This window comes from Lissotriton vulgaris, chromosome 2_1 (assembly GCF_964263255.1).
Source record: "Lissotriton vulgaris chromosome 2_1, aLisVul1.2, whole genome shotgun sequence".
Taxonomy (NCBI): Eukaryota; Metazoa; Chordata; class Amphibia; order Caudata; family Salamandridae; genus Lissotriton; species Lissotriton vulgaris.
This window is the reverse complement of record NC_141687.1, coordinates 1,292,228,241-1,292,246,394: the sequence shown is the minus strand read 5'-3', so window position 1 is coordinate 1,292,246,394 and position 18,154 is coordinate 1,292,228,241. Positions and strand designations below refer to the sequence as shown.

Genomic DNA, 18,154 nt, shown 5'->3' with positions numbered 1-18,154 from the left:
TGTAAGAGTTAGAGTTATTAATTTCTAGGTCGTGGTCCGCCATAAAGCTCTGAAAGGTGTCAAGAAGGGTCTGCAAGCCCTTTGCTGTTCTAGCAATAAGGACAGCGTCGTCCGCGTAAAGCAAGACGGGCAAACCCCGACGACCCACATAAGGAAAGTCAGCCCCTTTTTTTACCAGCGTCTTGTGTAAGTCATTTATATATAAATTAAATAAAAACGGGGCCAAAATGCAGCCCTGCCGCACACCCCCCTCGATGTTAAAGTCCCTGGAGGCAGGGAGATCTTCGGCATATCTGATGTTAGCCTTAGTAACCCTATGCAGATCCTCTAGGAATCCAACCAAGTTATCCTCCACCGCCATGGCCCTCATGGATTGCCACAATTTACCCCCATTGACACAGTCAAAAGCAGAGGATAAATCCATGAAGGCCATGTAGAGCGTACCCTGACGGGCGATTGTGTACTTCCCCAGGATCAAGGATAGATTAAGGCATTGGGCTACAGTGGAATGCCCTGAGCGGAACCCGTATAGAATGTCTGCGATTATTGTGTTTTTCTCTGCCCAGGAGGCTAATCTTTTCAATCTTACCCCACCAACGACCTTTACCACAGAATCAAGGAGGGAGATCGGTCTATAGCACAAGGTGCTATTACGGTCCCTCTTCTTGAAGACCGGTACAATTGTTGAAATGCCCCAGGACTCCGGACAACCGACCCTGGCCGCCACGTTGATCACGGCCACCAGGACCGGTGCCCAAAAATGAGAATTAGATTTAAAAAGATCTGTCGGGATACCATCCAGGCCTGGGGCTTTATTACCGGATAGCCCTATGATGCCCAACTCCACCTCTTTCTGTTCAAATATTATCGGGACATACATATTGGTCCTTGCTCGGGGTTGTTCCGATAGCGTCGCACCCTTAAAGATAGTTGTAAAATGTGCCACCCATTCATCCTCAGTTATGTTTGTGCCCATTTCACTGTCCCTTGACTTCTCGAAAAGGGGGCGGTTAATAATACCCCAAAATCTAGAACTACTTGCTAGAGTACTAGGCTCCAGTAGTTCTCGGCAGGTTTCCTCCTTCAATTCTCTCTTCCTAGAAGCCAGTGCCTGCTTATATACGAGACATTGGGCACTAATCAGCAGTTGGTCTCTCTGTATGGTTTTTAAGGCTTCCTTTAAACATCTTGCAGCCTTAGAACAGGAGGCATCAAACCATCTAGGTTCAGAGGGCGGTGATCTATGGGAAGGGGCACTTAACAAAATCCCTACCTTAGAAATAATACCATCAAAAGCGTTAAGGACTCCCCCTGGACAGGTGTCGGGAGACACACAAGATGCAATCTCAACTGCGCATTTAGATTTCAACTCACTGTAAAATAAATGCGGGGCAACCTGTGACCACTTTAATCTATTCCTACCATCTGTGGAGTTCATCCTACCCATCACCGGAACCCTGTCTTGGCTCAACAACAGCCACCCTCCCAGAAATGCACAGGTGAGATTATGATCGCTGAATGCATTGTCAAAAATGTCAAACCTTTGTAAGTTATTCTGTAGACAAGCTGAAATCAAAATATGGTCAATAAAAGAGGCCTTTTGTCGACCTTTAAACAAGGGTACAAGCTGTTTACTAAGCGGAGCAGAAAATGCCATTGAGGGAAGCGGGAAAACATTATTAAGCAAACTGCTAAGGGCATCCCCCTGCGCAGAGTGCTCAAAGTGAAATCCCCGCATCCTTGCACACTCCAGCTCTTTCATGCAGGTGGTTGCCGGGTCACCACAAGGGTGGATGTTAAAATCTCCAATTACCATAAGGCTGTTTGTGGCTGGAACACACATCTTCCTTAGGAGGGTGCTTAACTAGGCAATTTTACACTACCCCTGGAAGGCCGTGGTAGTATAGAAATGAATAATTCCCAGGCTTTTCTTTCCTCTTTTCAAGATAATTGCTTGAATATCTTTGTTATGAAAAGGGAATTGCTGGATCTTGCAGGTCATTGCCAATGCAATAAATATGGCCAAGCCACCACTAGCTCTACCGTGCACTGGTGGTAATGCAGGGACAAAAAAGGCTTTATAACCCTCCAGCGATAGGTTGCAGTATCCTGTAGACAAACCACAGAAAACTGCCTGATAAACTGCAACCACATAAGGTCCTGAATTTTCCCTGCTAGACCTGCGATATTCCACGACAGAACATTATATGTTTCCGGATTAGGCTCCTTTACGGGGGCTCCCATCAATAGTGATACCTGCTGCCTAGTGCTATACCTCCCTAACTCCTCCAAACCACCAGGCACAGAATTTTGGGTGGTTGTACAAAGGTCCTCCTGCCGTTGGGATAATTCTCCTGCTGCCTCAGGCCTCAAATGTAGTCAGTCACACTCTTCCAACTTAGAGAGTGCTGAGAATCTATTCGAGAGCTCCAGCCGGGGTACCGACTGGTGCCCATCAGGTCGCCCTACACCTCCAAGATGTAAAGAAGGCCCTGCCCCCCACACCACTTAAGATCTTTGAGCTGGTCCATTATAAGACAAATTTGAATTCAACCGACTTCTGGGGTCCACTTTATAGAAGAAACCCAGAGGGAGAGCCTTTATACCATAATCTCTATGGGTGGAGTTAAGGTAAACATCCTGTAGGATTCTATCCACAAGGTGACTGCTATTAAAATTCACAATGATACAGTCGCCCCCATCGTTTTTCCTCGAGGTCCCTATCCACCCCATTCGATGCACCATAATGATGTTACGTACTACCATTGGTCCCATGGAGGTATTACTTGATATCCAATGGGTTACCTTGTTTCTTAAATTGAGTAAAATTTCCCTGTGATCCATGGGGAAGTGGCAGAACATTTGTCAGAATCACTACCAGAGGCGTAGATTGAGGTGGAAGGTCGACAACTGCTAAGTTCTGAATGTCAGAAATGAGGGGTCCCTAGTGATCAGCCAGGGCTCTACCTGTCCTCTGAAGAGCCTGTCCCTGCCCAGTAATTGGTCCTCAATGGTATCTAATCTAGCACTTACACGGTCAGCTAACCGACCTAAATCATCTGCATCCACATTGGCGCTACAGTGTTGAATATCATTAGGGGGGGTGGCAGACCGCTGCTTCTACAGGTGGAGGAATAGGGCATGGCATCATAGAGACTACATTCAGATTTGAAGGCACTGGATTGGGGATATGTGAGGACTCTTAATGCTTGTTTGGTTCTGCCAAGATCTTCTCGATGCGATTCAGTTTGTCTACAATGGGACCCAGCCTGTCATCCAACATATAGCTCATGGTAGATTTAAAGGCCTCCAAAATATCCTGAATAACTGTAATATCCTTTAAATGAGCACATACCTTATTTATGAGGACCGGTTTAGAGGGTACATTTAAATTGATTTTTTTGGCCTGTCTATCTAATGGCTTAGACTTCCTTTTAGCACTGCCGCTAGACCTGAGGGCCCCCTTAATATTTCGGAAGGGGTCCGCATTACCGGGTGTTTCCCGAGGCACATGATTCAAAGTGCCATCAGGGTCCTCAGACCCCAGCGTGAGAGCGGATGCAGCACTCTCTTTGTTTGCAATAATTACAGTGGGAGAAAGTACTCTGCGAGGAGAACCCTGCCTATGTGATTGAACTTCAATTATCTGGTAGTTATCGCTCGACCCAGGGGATGATAGGGTACCCAGGGAATCAATCTGGTTCTCCCTTAAAGAAGTAATGGCCCGCCCATAAGAGACAATGCACCTTTAGAGGGCGATCTAGACAAACGCCTATTTACTATTTCAATTTCCCTATCGAAGACAGAAGCAGCTCTTATCAAGAAGTCATCCATAGTTGTAACATTAGCCCTAGTGCCAACCCTTGCCCCCTCTTGGCATACTTGAGTCTTCTCACCATAATGCACACTCGGGGTATACCTCCCTGCACCTGCTGAAGATGAAAGCCAAAACACTAATAGACTCAACTCTAATACAATGCCAGACTACCTAAAATATAAGCCTAAACTCCGCTAAATGGGCTGCAACACACCTCTGCAGACATCCCACTCAAAAGGTCAACAAATCAAGAGTCCAGACCACAAAAAGTCTCACCATAAGTTATTACAAGAGGGAACCAAGAGGGTGGGCCCGGCCCGGCCCAGCCTTATCCGGCCCTTGATGGACCGCCCGGGTGCCGCCAGCACACATCCCGCGCTGCGGGAGCCCTGGCCCCCATTTCTACGCCTCCTGGCGCTGCAGACGGCGGTACGCGGCGTGCTCGCCGCAAAGGCTGCCGGTAAATGAAGTACTCCCCTGTGGCAATAGCAGGGATCGGGCATCTTCACAGCCCTTGCAGCAGTGTCCCCGGGCAGTAAAACTGACAGCAGACCAGTAAAGAATACAGGCTCCCGCCCCACGGGAGCCCTAGCCCCCTTTTCTACGCCTCCTGGCACTGCAGACGGCGGTACGCGGCATGCGCGCCGCAAAGGCTGCCGGTAAATAAAGTCCTCCCCGGCGGCAATAGCAGGGATCGGATCTCTTCACGGCCCTTGCAGCAGTGTCCCCGGGCGGTAAAACTGACAGCAGACCGGTAAAGAATACGGGCTCTCCATGTATCATTTTTCTTGCTTGACCATCATTCTGAAAATCACATCTCTTGTGAACAGCAACATTAGTCACTCATAGCTCTTTCAATTAATGTATTGAACAGTTTATCCAATCACGCACTTAAAACTATGATTTGTTAGGTTTGAGGCTAGAGAAAGATTTATCTGTCTATCCAGACTTATGTAATGAATAATATACACAATAATAATATATATCACAAACATAAAGAGGGCTTTAGTTCCGCCCCCTTCGGCCACTGCTCAAGTTGGAGTGCCACTCATACACTGAACCCTCCCACACGCAGTACTCAACAACATTGCTGCCCAGCCCCTTTTTAGGTCAAGCTAGACAGCGAATGCGCTGTCTCTTCGAGACCTGCTGTAATCAGTCAGTGGGCTTTAAGTCCACCCCCTTTCTTACCATTGCTTTTGATTTGCCTATGTCAATGTCCTTTAAAAATCCTTGCTTGCTAGTGGTCCGTCCCACCTTTTTGTCCCTCCTTTCACTCTTCTGTTCCTCCCACAGAGTAGGGACTTGGTACAGTCTCATTCCGCTATAGTTCTTTATCTGTTCTTTGGAGGACAATTTTTTTCTTGGTGTCCTGTTCTGTTACTAATTGTGTGCGTTTAGCTTCAGCGCCTGTCACGAAGCCGAGCTCCCTGACTTGGATGAGCTCCCTGACTCGGACGGACGGGGTGTACCTGCTAACGTTTCTTCCTTTCCACCCCGTCCGCAGGATCCTTTGGACGTTTCCTGGGTTTCTCCGACTCTGCCTTCAGTACTCCTGTCACTGCATCTGCCTTCTCTGATGCTGGGGGCGTGTTCTCCGGCATCTCCAGCAGTCGACCAATCAGGTGAACGGACGTCACCTGCAACTATCCAATCGGACGAGCTGGGGGCCTTTAAGGAAGCCTCGTCTTGGATTGTCGGCGCGGAACTTCTGGGACGCCAGCCGACGCACGAGGAGAACGCCAAGGACGAAGAAGGAGGAAGTACCGTAGAACCGCTTCTGGGACCCCTGGAGCAGAGACTCGACAAGCAAGGAGGCCAACGTTACCACGAGCCGCCCGCCACACTTCCAGGGGAGAAGTGTGGCTCCGCAAGGTACGAGGGCGTTTTCATGGATTGTTTAAATCACGGGGTGGGACGGGGTAGCCTGAGGGTGGTCACTGTCGCCGTACCCTGCCGTCCGTCTACACTTACAGACTGCTATAGATGGTGGTAGCACCCTGGTGATCCCTCACTACCCTACCCTCCTCTCATCTGTTGTACATATCGACCCCAGCCCCTAACGTGGCTGCTTTTCTTTTCCTTTTCCCAAGCTTATCTCCGGACCAGCGACCATCTCTGGTTAAGTCAAGACGGGAACCGAAGACCCCGGAAATCCACCAACGGAGAGATTCCAAGCTTGTGTTGTGTACCCTACTGGACATTGTGTTATTGAACCCCCCCTTGAGACTACCCCGATACTGTCAAACCGAATAAAAAAACGGTTAAACATAGACTCCAATTTGTGGCGACTCTCATTCTCCCGACCCCACTCCCCACAGCGCCCTAGCTACTTTTATTCAAATAAAGCTTTCTTCTTCCCACTTCCTCTTAATGCCACAGTTGTGTTACTGCTGCCTTTTACTGCTGTCTCCCCTGGCTTCTGCTCTGTTGCTTTTATTTTTTTAATTCAGCTTTTTGCACTTATCAATCTCCACCATTAGTTGGGGGTTTTCTAGTAGGATATTTGCTTTGCCTGGGCTTCCTTTTAAGGGGGATTGGCTTGTTTTTTTAGGTATGGCCTGCAAAGGGTTTACATCCGGCCCCTCTCTTTCCTGGCTTTTCATTGTCTACTGTGTTGCCAATTACTTTTCCTCCAGTTCTATTGGCTGTAGCATATTTTCTTGCATTGACCAATGCTTGTTCTACTTCAAGAGACAGGACGCTCACGAGACGATTCAGTGTGTGCATAAGCCACGCTATTGGCTTACCGCAGACAAGGGCTGCTGCCCACTACCGTATCGGATTTCTGCTGGATTTAAAACAGCAGCTCATGGTTTGTTTGTTTTTCACCCTGGAGGAGACCTTCGATTTGGTGGCAGGGGGGAGCCGGCTGAACAGACGTCTTTTGAGAGCAGTGTCTGCCAGCTGGATGGTTAGGGCTGCCTAGTCTGGTTCCATAAACCCTGCAGTGTAGCAGCCTCATTTCTCCTCAATCACCATTCCACAGGGGTATTTTATTATAAAATAAGGTGTTTACATGTTTAAAATACATACCACAACAAAAGTGTGCATGTTTAAAATGCATACAGCCACGAAGCAGAGCAAGTGCGTTTTTCTTTTACTTGCTCTGCTTCGTTGCGGTATCCATTTAAGACATTTCTAACGTTTTAAACTTTTTTACAATAGTATGATTTTTTCAGGCTTATATTTCAGTATATGGAATTTTGAACGGATTTAATATGTTGCATAGGGAAAGGCAACACAAAATTACATTAGCACATTTAATTCTTAACTTTTTTCTTTCTCCAAGAAAAGGAAAATGCTTCGGTTCTTGGCATGTAGAGCTGCAGAGTTACACACTGTGCATAGATGGCCCCCTAGTGTTGGGCCCGGAGGTTTGCAGTTTGTTTTTGTCCTGGAAAGTCTTTGGAAGTCACGGGATAGGTGACTCCTCCTTTGGATCATACTGCACATAGGCATCGGCTCCATCCCCAGATTGTTTTTCGCCATTAGGGAAGTGATGGAGTTTGCAAGAAAGTAAGGATGTCTATGTAAGCTGTATCTAATTAAGATAGTACTGGAACAGATAAAGGTAGCCGTGGACGCGGGTGGGTGTGTGTAACTCTGCAGCTCTACATGCCAAGAACAGATGCATACTGGTAAGTAGCATTTTCCGTTCGAGGCATATGAGCTGCAGATTACACACTGTGCATAGATTGTATAGCAGTACCCACATTTAGCGGCGACCACGAGTATCTGTTGCAGTGATTTGAAACAGTGTTTTGAGTACAGCCTGGCCCACAGTAGCTTATTGTTTGGTTTGCACATCTACACAATAATGTTTTGCGAATGTGTGCGGTGTAGACCATGTAGCTGCTTTACAAATGTCATCTAAGGGAATGTTCCCTAGAAATGCCATTGAAGCCCCAATTTTCCTTGTAGAATGGGCTTTAGGGGGAATAGATAACGTACGTTTAGCTTTGTGGTAGCAAATTTGTATGCATTTGACAATCTACCTAGCTATCCTCGATTCTGATATGGGGTTACCCTTATGTGGTGGTGAAAAAGACACAAAAAGTTGTTTTGTTTTGCGAAAATTTTGTGTCCTTTCGATGTAGTAAAGCAATGCTCTTTTTACACCTTAGGTTTGCAGAGCTCTTTCTGCAACTGTTTGCGGCTGCGAGAAGAATACAGGCAGCTCTACAGATCGATTGAGATGGAAGGGCAAAATGACTTTTGGGAGGAATTTAGGATTAGTACAAAGAACCACTTTATTATGGTGCATTTGTAGAAAAGGTTCTTGAATGGTGAATGGTTGTAGCTCACTAACTCTTTTTAGAGACGTAATAGCTACTAGGACAGCTACTTTCCAAGTTAGGAACTGCAGTTCACATTTATGTAATGGTTCAAAGGGTGGTCCCATTAACCGTGTGAGAACAATGTTTAAATTCCACACTGGTGAAGGTGGTGTTCTGGGTGGAATTATTATTTTGAGGCCCTCCATAAAGGTTTTTATGGCAGGTACTCTAAAGAGTGGTAGATGTTGTCTATTTTGTAAGTATGCTGCAATGGCAGCAAGGTGCAGTCTAAAAGACGTGTATGCCAAGTTACATATTTGGAGGTGTAGTAAGTATCCTATGATGTGTTGAATAGACCCATCTAAGGGATTGATTTGGTTGTTTTGACAGTATATTACAAATCGTTTCCACTTAGCTGCATAGCATTCTCAAGTAGGGGGACGGCTAGCCTCTTTAATAACATTCATACAGTCAGGAGGAAGGTTGAGGTAACCAAACTCTATGACTTCAGGAACCAGATCGCTAGGTTGAGCTGAGCTGGGTCCGGGTGTCTGATCTCTCCATGGTTCTGCGTTAGTAGGTGTGGAGACAGGTATAGTTTTTGGTGTGGTACCACAGAAAGTTGTAGCAGTGTGGTGTACCACGGCTGTCTGGCCTAAGTTGGAGCCACTAGAATGAGTGTCAGGGAATAATGTTGTAGTTTGCTTACCACTAGTTGAATTAGTGGGAGAGATGGAAAGGCGTACGCAAATTTGCCGGACCAGTTCATCCATATCGCATTGCCTTTGGAACGCGGGTGTGGATACCTGGCGGCGAAGTTAAGGCATTTTTCATTTTCTTGGGTGGCGAAGAGGTCTATCTGAGGTTGTCCCCACAGTTGAAAGAATGGTCGAAGAACTTGTAGATGAAGTTCCCTCTCGTGGATCTGCTGTGTCTGCCGACTTAGTAGATCTGCTATGGTGTTTTGTACTCCTGGAACATGTTGGGCTAAGAGAAAGATGTTTAGCGGTATATCCCATCTCCATACCTGCTGTGCTAACTGAGAGAGCTGCAGAGAGTGTGTCCCCCCTTGTTTGTTTATGTAGTACATGGCTGTCATATTGTCTGTGCGGACTAAGACAGCCTTGTTTGATACTTGCTTTTGGAATGCTTTTAGGGCTAGAAATATAGCTAGTAACTCCAAGTGGTTGATTTGGAGTAACTTTTGTTGCAGTGTCCACCTGCCTTGCATGGTGTGAGGCAGTAGGTGAGCTCCCCAGCCGGAGAGCGATGCGTACGCTGTCATGACTATTTGATGAACTGGCTCTAGGAACGGTCGGCCCTTGGAAAGATTTTTGGTGTTCCACCATTGCAGAGAGCGAGGAGTCCGGCTGTCTACCAACACTAGGTCTGTCAATTGACCTTGAGCCTGGTTCCACTGACGTGCTAAGCACTCCTGAAGTGGACGCATTTGTAGTCTTGCATGAGGTACTATGAATATGCAAGATGCCATCATTCCTATGAGCTGCATGAACACTCGAGCTGGAAGGGAGTGTTGCGGTTGGAATTTTGTTAGAAGAGTTTGTACACTTGTTATCCTGGCGGGAGAAGGATAAGCTAGTGCTAATTTGCTGTTTATTGTGGCACCAAGATATTGTTGTACATGGGATAGTTGCAGATGGGACTTGGTGTGGTTTACTGTGAAGCCCAGGTTGTGCAGTAGTTGAATAGTGGTGTGTGTGTTTTGTACACACTGTGTGTATGAGCTGGCTTTTATGAGCCAGTCGTCTAGATATGGGAAGACGTGAATATGCTGTCTCCTTAGGTGTGCTGCTACTACTGCTAGGCATTTGGTACACACCCTTGGCGCTGTTGTGACTCCGAATAGGAGTACTTTGAATTGATAGTGCTGACCGTCTAGCACAAATCTGAGGTACTTTCTGTGCGCTCTGTGGATAGGAATGTGGAAATAGGCGTCCTCGAGATCTATAGTGGCAAGGAAGTCCTTTTGTAACAGTAGAGGAAGGACCTGCTGGAGTGTGACCATATGAAAGTGGTCTGATTGTATGTACAGGTTTAAGGGTCTGAGGTTTAGAATAGGTCTTAGAGATCCGTCCTTCGTTGGAATTAGAAAGAACAGGGAGTACACTCCTCTGTTTTGCTGATGCAGTGGAACTAATTCTATTGCATTTTTCTGGAGGAGAGATATTACCTCTTGTCTGAGCAGTATCAAATGTTCTTGTGACATTGGACGCTGTTTGAGTGGTATGTTTGGGGGGGTAGATGTTCGTTCTAGACAGTAACCTGACTGAATTATTTGCTGCACCCACCTGTCTGATGTGATGTTTGTCCAGGCTGGCAGGTATTGTTGTAGCCTTCTCCCGACTGGAGTGGAATGTGGTGGGGGAAGGGGAGGGAAGTCATTGGGCAGGGGTGGAGGCAGAGCAGGAGTTGTTTGTTTTGCCTCTGCCCTTTTTGTTGTTACCTCAGTAACCGCCTCTTTGGTAGCACCTACTATAGGTGGATTGTGTGGGGGCTTTGTACGAAGTTGGGGGGATGTCTGAAGAGTATCCCCTGTTGGTGCCTCTGTAAGATGAGCGGCGAAAGGAGTGTCTGGGAGCTTGCGACTGCAAGGCTCCCATAGATTTGGCTGTGTCCGTATCTTTTTTCACTTTTTCAAGGGATACGTCCACAGTAGGCCCAAATAAGTGTTGCTCATCAAAAGGTTGGTTGAGTATGGCACTTGGTACTTCAGGCTTGAACCCTGAGATGCGTAGCCAAGCGTGTCTACGTAATAATATACTGGTATTGATTGCCCTTGAGGCAGTGCCTGCTGCATCTAGTGCACAACGAATAGAGGTATTTGTGATGTGTTTACCCTCTTGTATAAGCTCATTTGCCCTGGTTTTGTATTTGTCGGGAAGGTGCTGCATTATTGATTCTAATTCATCATAATGCGCCCTGTCGTATCTTGCTAATAATGCTTGGGTATTGGCAATACGGCATATGTTTGTTGCCTGGGACGCGATTCTTTTACCTGATGCGGCAAGGAGCTTAGACTCTATCTGGTGGAGGAGCTTAGCCTGATGTTTGCGAATTTGCTCTCTTGCGTGCATTAGATACTACAGGGGAGTCAAATGGTGCAGGCCCTTTATTGTAGACTGGATCTGAAGGGGCAGCTTTATATTTTTTCTCGATTCGTGGGTTAATGATTCGAGCTCTCACTGGGTCTTTGAAGACTTCTGGAGCATGCTTAATAACCCCTTTAAGCATGTGTAAAATTGACGTGGATCTTTGTGCGTTGTCAAAGGTATCCATTAGGAAGTCTTCGTCTACGGGATCAGTATGTAGGTCTACCCCATGGTATTTTGCAGCCCTTTGTACTAGTTGATTAAACCCCATAGTGTCTTCTGGTGGGGAAGGCATAGAGGGATATATGTCATTTTGAGGGACATTAGGGACGTCTATGGTGCTATAATCATCCCAAGGGTCAGGTGAGCCTGGAGGACTAGAAGGATCTGGTGGCTCACTATTTGCACTACCTTCAGTGTCATTAGAGGCGTCATCCCGGTTATCATCATCTGGTATAGAGGAGTGATGTGGCAGGGGAGTAGGCGGTGAGGGTATATGAGGAAGAGGAGAGGAAGGAAGAGGAGAAGGTATTCTTAGAGGAGAGGTTGCAATGTCCTTTTTAGGATGAGGAGAAGGTGTAGGCGTGTATACAGGTTGTTTTTTAGAACTTCAAGTTAGTCGACCAGTCTTTGGATCTTTTACTAAAGTCTTTTGTGCAGGGTCTGGATGAAATAATTCCTCTGCAGGAGGCCGATCCTTTGGTGTTGATGGTTGAGCATCTTTCGGCTTTGGAACTTGCTGTTGGACAGTGTCTTTAGCCGATCGAGCCTTTTTTGGTTCTGATGTTTTTTCGGTTCCAATGAAGTTTTTGGCTCCGAAGGTTTTGTCGGCTCAGATGTTTTTTTCGGCTCCAATGGTTTTTTCGGGTCCGAATGTTTTTTCGGCTCCGAGGGGTCTTTCCACTCCGAAGCATGGGAGTCGGCCGAGTGTGGTTTTGTTGCCGAGGAGGGTGCACTAGTTTTCGGTGCCGGTGTGGTAGGTAGAAGATGGTGTATTTTTCGGTGCCGGTTGGTGTGCACCGGCACCGGAGGCAGGCTGACTCAAGCTGGATTCGCCTGAAAGCTTGGTAGGCTTCTTTGCCCAGCTCGAATGCGGGGCATGGGAAGCACTGTCTCGGTGTGCACCCGAGGGCGAGGGTGTGACCGAAGCCTTTTTGGAAGGTGTGGAGGCAGGGTCGGGGTCGACGTTCTTACTTACGACCCTCTGTGCCGGAGTGATGTCCTCGACTTCAGAATCTTCTGCCTCGGAGTTGCTGTCGACTCCGTGTTCTTGCTCCTGTTCTGGGACGTCAACGCCTTCTTGGAAGATGTCGTCTGAGATCGAAGCTGACGAGCGAGCCATTGTTCTTCGAGCTCGTTGGTACCGAATTGTCTTTTAGGGAGCGGAAAGAGGCACAAGCCGAACAGTCTCTGGCCTTGTGCTCCCATGAGAGGCAAAGGTTACACACCTCATGTAGATCGGTGTGGAGAAACTTCGACCCACATTGAGGACACTTTTTAAATGGCTTCCTTTTCATGAGCTGCGAGTCGAGGCCTAGGTGGGCCCGAAGGCCTTCAGCGACGACCGGAATCGAAGACTTTGGAATTAGAGATTAGCGTCGACTGGAAACGCGTTTGAAACGGTATCTAAGAAGTTGTGATGATTGCGCGCCAGAGGAAATCGGTTCCAACATGGAGCGCAGGAAACACATCCAAGCCCGGAGGCGGATAAAAACAATCTGGGGATGGAGCTGATGCCCATGCGCAGTATGATCCAAAGGAGGAGTCACCTATCCTGTGACTTCCAAAGACTTTCCAGGACAAAAACCAACTGCAAACATCCGGGCCCAACACTAGGTGGCCATCTATGCACAGTGTGTAATCTGCAGCTCATATGACTCGAACAAATAGTATTCCTCAAGGAGGAGCCTCTTCCCGTTTGCAGCTGCCTCTCAGGAAAGCCTCAATCCCGGCCTCAATCGTACATTTCTAAATGCCGACAGAGGGTTTGAATTTCTGTATTCACTGGTCCAGTTTGCTTAGAGTTACCCCTGCTCTGCTTTGCTTGATTTAGAATGAGAATTTCCCTTACAATTTGTTGGCGCTCCTCGAAACGTTTGTGAATTTGGCTGCAGAATTTAAGGTATTTGATGCATGAAATGTTTAGAAGAAACTTACCTACCAATCTCCCAAACTAAATCTTAAGGGATATGTGCATTAATATGGGCAGATAATATGTGGAGAAAAGCCCCCTTATATTTAGGGAAACTTTGCTTGGTTTGATCGTTTATGTGAGTCCTCACCCGGTGGTATGGGTCAGCTGTCCTGATGCATTGAAGACTGGAGGAGAGCAATATAAAGAAGCATATACTGTGGATTCACAAAAAAAGTTCATTGTTTTGGATTTTATGTTGTTGCTTCTGTAATTTATGGCGGTACTTTATCATTTTTATATATCACAATGATTCCGGGACCTTACTAGGGTTCTTTCTCTTTTTTATTGTTTTGTCGTTCAAACTTTAAACTTTTATTTGGTACGTAATCTTAATGAAGGCAGTTCATTAATACCAATACAATATAAATAATCGATCCTATAAAGAGAGCGTTTTGATTCTTAGTTCCACCAATCAAGAGCCACTTTTTTAGAATGCTGGGTAAACTGCATTACAAAAGTGTGGGACAGGGCAACACTTAGTGGTGAGATAGTACAAGCATTTGCAATGCTATAGGTCTCGCAATTTGCGAGAGTTTGAGCTATTGTCATTGTAAATAAAAATGCCTAATATTTAAATGTTTTGAAAACCTGTAAGCGGTGAGTAAACATGCAGTTTTTTGCTTATAGTCCTTGCTTGCCAGAAGCAAGCGTGGCAGCAAAAGAGGTGCAGTTACTGCCAGCCCTACTTCTCATAAGCAATGACTATAAGGACAAATTACGTATGTACACACCGCTTGCAGGTTTTCAAAACACAAATAAAAGGCATTGCCATATACAATGCCAATACCTCAAACTCTTGTAAACGTGAGACCTATTGCATTGCAAATGCTAGTTATTATTTCCTTTCTGAAAAGAAAAGGTTTAAGGGGGTTTTCACATTAGGCATACAACCTCGGAGAGGAAAGAACGCAATCCGTCAGAATGTAGCACAGTGGCAGCTGAACCATCATACATCTTTACGATATCTGTGAGCAGGATCCCTGGACTATGGGCTCTGCATTTCATCTAGTCATTTTTATTTCATTTAGACCATTTATATCACATCAAAATACTCTTAAGACGGATAGGTGAGGAATTTCGCTCCATTTTTTGTTCAGATATTATCCTTTCTGAACTAGTTCATTTTATTTTGATGCAATATTTGTGATGTGATCTGTTTGACATACTTTTGGACTTGTATTGATATAAATGCAACACAAAAACACTTCTTTGAGATACAGGATATACATTTACAAGACTATTATTCTTACCAAAGAACATTGGTATGTCCAACTTATCTTCTCGGTCTACTTTCCTCTTAATCATTACAATGTAGACAGCATAAAGCATTGCTCCAACTAAAGACCACAAGGAACCTAAAACAAAGAATCTAAGTTAAAATACATGTATCTTTTAAAAACATTCTAAGACAAATCTGTTCACTGTTAACATCAATAGCTGAAATATTCTCCATTTGTAAACAACATGGAACAGTAACGACGAAGAAGACATACTCAACAAGTATATACATTTGAGATGGTTCCCCATCATCCTTCTCAGGGTAGAAAAGCAACTTGCCTTCCTTATGTATACAAAGTAACTAAATAACTACAGTTTAAGAATGAAAATCTACTTGAGCTCAATATTGGCAAATCTAGAATGAGAACTGATATCAATAAGTGATATTAGTAGATCTGATCATTACACTAGCAACTTTTCTGAACAATTGTAAACAGGCAAAAATCTACAAATGCAGTAAATGTGGAGTGGGTTCTCGGACTCACAAATGTCCTTTATGTCTCTATGTATCCTTTTTCTTGCATGTCCATCCTTCTGGAAATCACATATCCTAATTTCAACAGATGAATTATTAAAAGATATTCAAATCACTCACTCATTAACCATTATTTATATGGTCAGGGAATAGAGATGGCGTTAGCTGTCTCTCCAGACTTCTGTAATGAATACTATACACTAAATTGATACATATTGCATACAGAAGGGGTTTTTGTTTCACCACCCTTCAGCCATTGCTCAAGCTGGAGTGCCGGTCACACATTGAGACCTCCGACAAGCAGTATATATATATATATATATATATATATATATATATATATATATATATACACATATATATATATTAGCAGCCCGCCCCAGCGTTGCCCGGGACAGAAGGGGGCCCCGGCCCCCGCCCGCCACAACATTGTCTGTGTCCCGGACAATGTTGTGGCGGGCGGGGGCCGGGGCGGGAGTGCACGCAAGCCTGAAATGCTGCCCTCAGACCCAGAGCCTTACCGCAGTTGTTCCGGGCCAACATCCCGCACCGGCTCCCTCCCGTCCCGTGTCCCAGAGCCTTACCTGAGCCGCCGCTCCTACCCGAGCTCCTCACTTCACCGCCGCTCCTCCTCGTCATCACGTACGTTGCGGCCAGCGCTACGTTGTGGCCGTCAGCGTCGCGGCCGGCGCTACATTCAATGCACTACTTTTTTTTTAAGTTATATTTTTAAATTTACGTTTTTTTAAAATTTTCTATAGCCTATGTCCATCTGCACACCCTGAGGATTACAACAATGCATTGGGTGTGTGGATTGGCACTGTGGTTCCCGAGTTTACCTTGCCAAAAGGTTTGTGTTCTCTCTTTATAATAGTAGTAAATATATATATATATATATATATATATATATATATATATATATAGAGAGAGAGAGAGAGAGAGAGAGAGAGAGAGAGAGAGAGTGAGAGAGTAAGGCATGGGCTAAGCCCTTTTTAACTTTTGATTTATTCACACAGCGTCAGTCACATTTTTGGAACAGCCCATAGGACAATCATTGGATGATTAGAGAGTCAGTAAAACTGACTGACAGCATTTAGCCCTTTTACAGTCATGTTCGCATAAGGGGCAGTGAAGTAAAGCTTCAAATTAGCTCATCTGCAAGCACAACAGCTCCCTTCACACCACACTCCATTAGGCTGTGTGGGTTAGACCCGACACAAGGGACTCGGGACGTGCTTACCTGTTGGTAGGCCCTCTGTAGTCAAGGACACTAATGCTGATTCACATCAACTCCTTGCCCTGAGGGCGAGCAATACTGAGCCATGTGTTCTGCACCATAGTGGTAATGATGTTGCTAATGTTTTTCAAACAGGTCCTCAAAAGAGACAGTAAGTGTTGAGTAAAGTGTACTTTAAAAACTTTTCAAGTCGATTAAGATTTTGAAGAAACAGTCCTCTCTCAAATTGTAGAATCTTATGTTGATTACAGAGTTTATTATCATACCAAAATGGCCTCTACATTTTCCCCACAGGGTTTGTCTGGTGCAGGTCATGTATGTCTTCCAGTAGAAGAGTCCTTACTATGTTTTCACGCAACAAGTTGACTCAGTATATAGTCTGTCTCTTTAAAAGGAGATTCGTTCTGCTGGAAATTATAGGATAATGCTTTACAGCTTGGTATAAATTTACGTATCTGCTTACAATATTCTAAGAAAGACTGAATGAGTGATTGCTAGATAGGAGGGAAGCTCAATTGCTATTAGGTATTATTACGTTTAATTTTCCTAGAGTGCTTTAATTTCATACTTTTGATTAAGAATTATTGCTGCTATTTCGCAGTGTGATGCCACCTTTATTATAATAAGCATTGGCAATGCCAATCGGCCTGGCATGTTGTATGGTAATGTGGAGAATTCCAAGTACATAGCATGTAAATAGATATGTATTTGGGTGGAAGCAAAGAAATATAGAATAATATTGGTGTAAGGTCAAAGGTCAGGAGACAGATGCACTATCAAGCCAGGCCTAAAAACCCATGTAGGTTAATGACTGCTCTCCTACCATCTGTGCTGCAGCCAAAGAAAAACACCATCAATTATCTAGTTATCTTAGAAACTTTATTAGCATTACAAAGTAATGAGTGCCCCTGAAAGGTCAACCTCTGGCAGATGGACAAATTAAAAAAAGGATCACAGCTGTGTGGAGGGCATGTACATTTTTGTTGAAGCACACAACTCCTGCCCAATCAAAACATGTACTCCTGGTTCCCAGCATGTGGACGGAGCCAAAGTCCCTCTCTAGTGGAACTCACATCATTGTCTGGCGACAACTGCGCTGTCAAGTCAGGCCAGAACAAATAGGAAGTCAAAGCTAAATGGCAATAAGTAGCATTCTGAACAGTTTTTAAATTAGCAGGTGTATCCAAAGACATCTTCCAAGTACGCAGACTTTGTAAAGTTTTGATAGGTGTTTATACTTGTTAAAACTTTGGTGTTTTAAGTGTTCTAATAAAACATGCTCTTAATACAAAGAGATTTTGCTGATTATTGCAGTAATTGTTCATTTATGCTGTGCTATCTATAACTTCTGAAGTGTAGGTCTGAAATAAGAACCAGGGCTTACAATAAACACACATACACTTGCAAGGAATGCCATTACAAAAAGACCTCCATTGAGATGCAGAATAAAACATCAGTCATACAGCTCCTCCACTGGATAAGTCTGAGTGCGTAACATATCATGAGCTATTTTCACCATCAGCTTCTTACGCTTGCTGGCACTTTGGTCCTTACTTTCAGGTTTATTACCTTAACTGACCAAACGATAAAAGGCACCTAGGTACAGTCTGACTAGACCGAGGCGCACAGTGTGCACCTATGCACATCACACAAGTAGTGCAAACCAAGTGCACTAATTCCTTCAAGAATATATTAAGCACATCTTTTTCACCACTTTAATGCTACCTGGTGGGTGGTGAGAGGGAACGCAATGAAAATGTGAG

The 18,154-nt window shown here is 45.0% G+C and overlaps 1 protein-coding gene across 4 annotated transcripts in view; it reads right to left on the bottom strand.

Annotated features, from left to right (window-relative positions):
• The window catches only part of SLC35F5 (solute carrier family 35 member F5), a 681,969-nt gene that overhangs the window by 267,874 nt on the left and 395,941 nt on the right, over positions 1-18,154 (bottom strand). For all 4 annotated transcript variants that reach the window (XR_015308472.1, XM_086957058.1, XM_086957057.1 and 1 more), the window contains one exon: positions 14,652-14,756. Coding sequence is in view for 3 of the 4 variants with exons in the window: in XM_086957058.1 (XP_086813184.1) it covers positions 14,652-14,756 (105 nt within the window). In the remaining variant the exon portion in view is untranslated. The remainder of the gene's footprint in view (positions 1-14,651; positions 14,757-18,154) is intronic.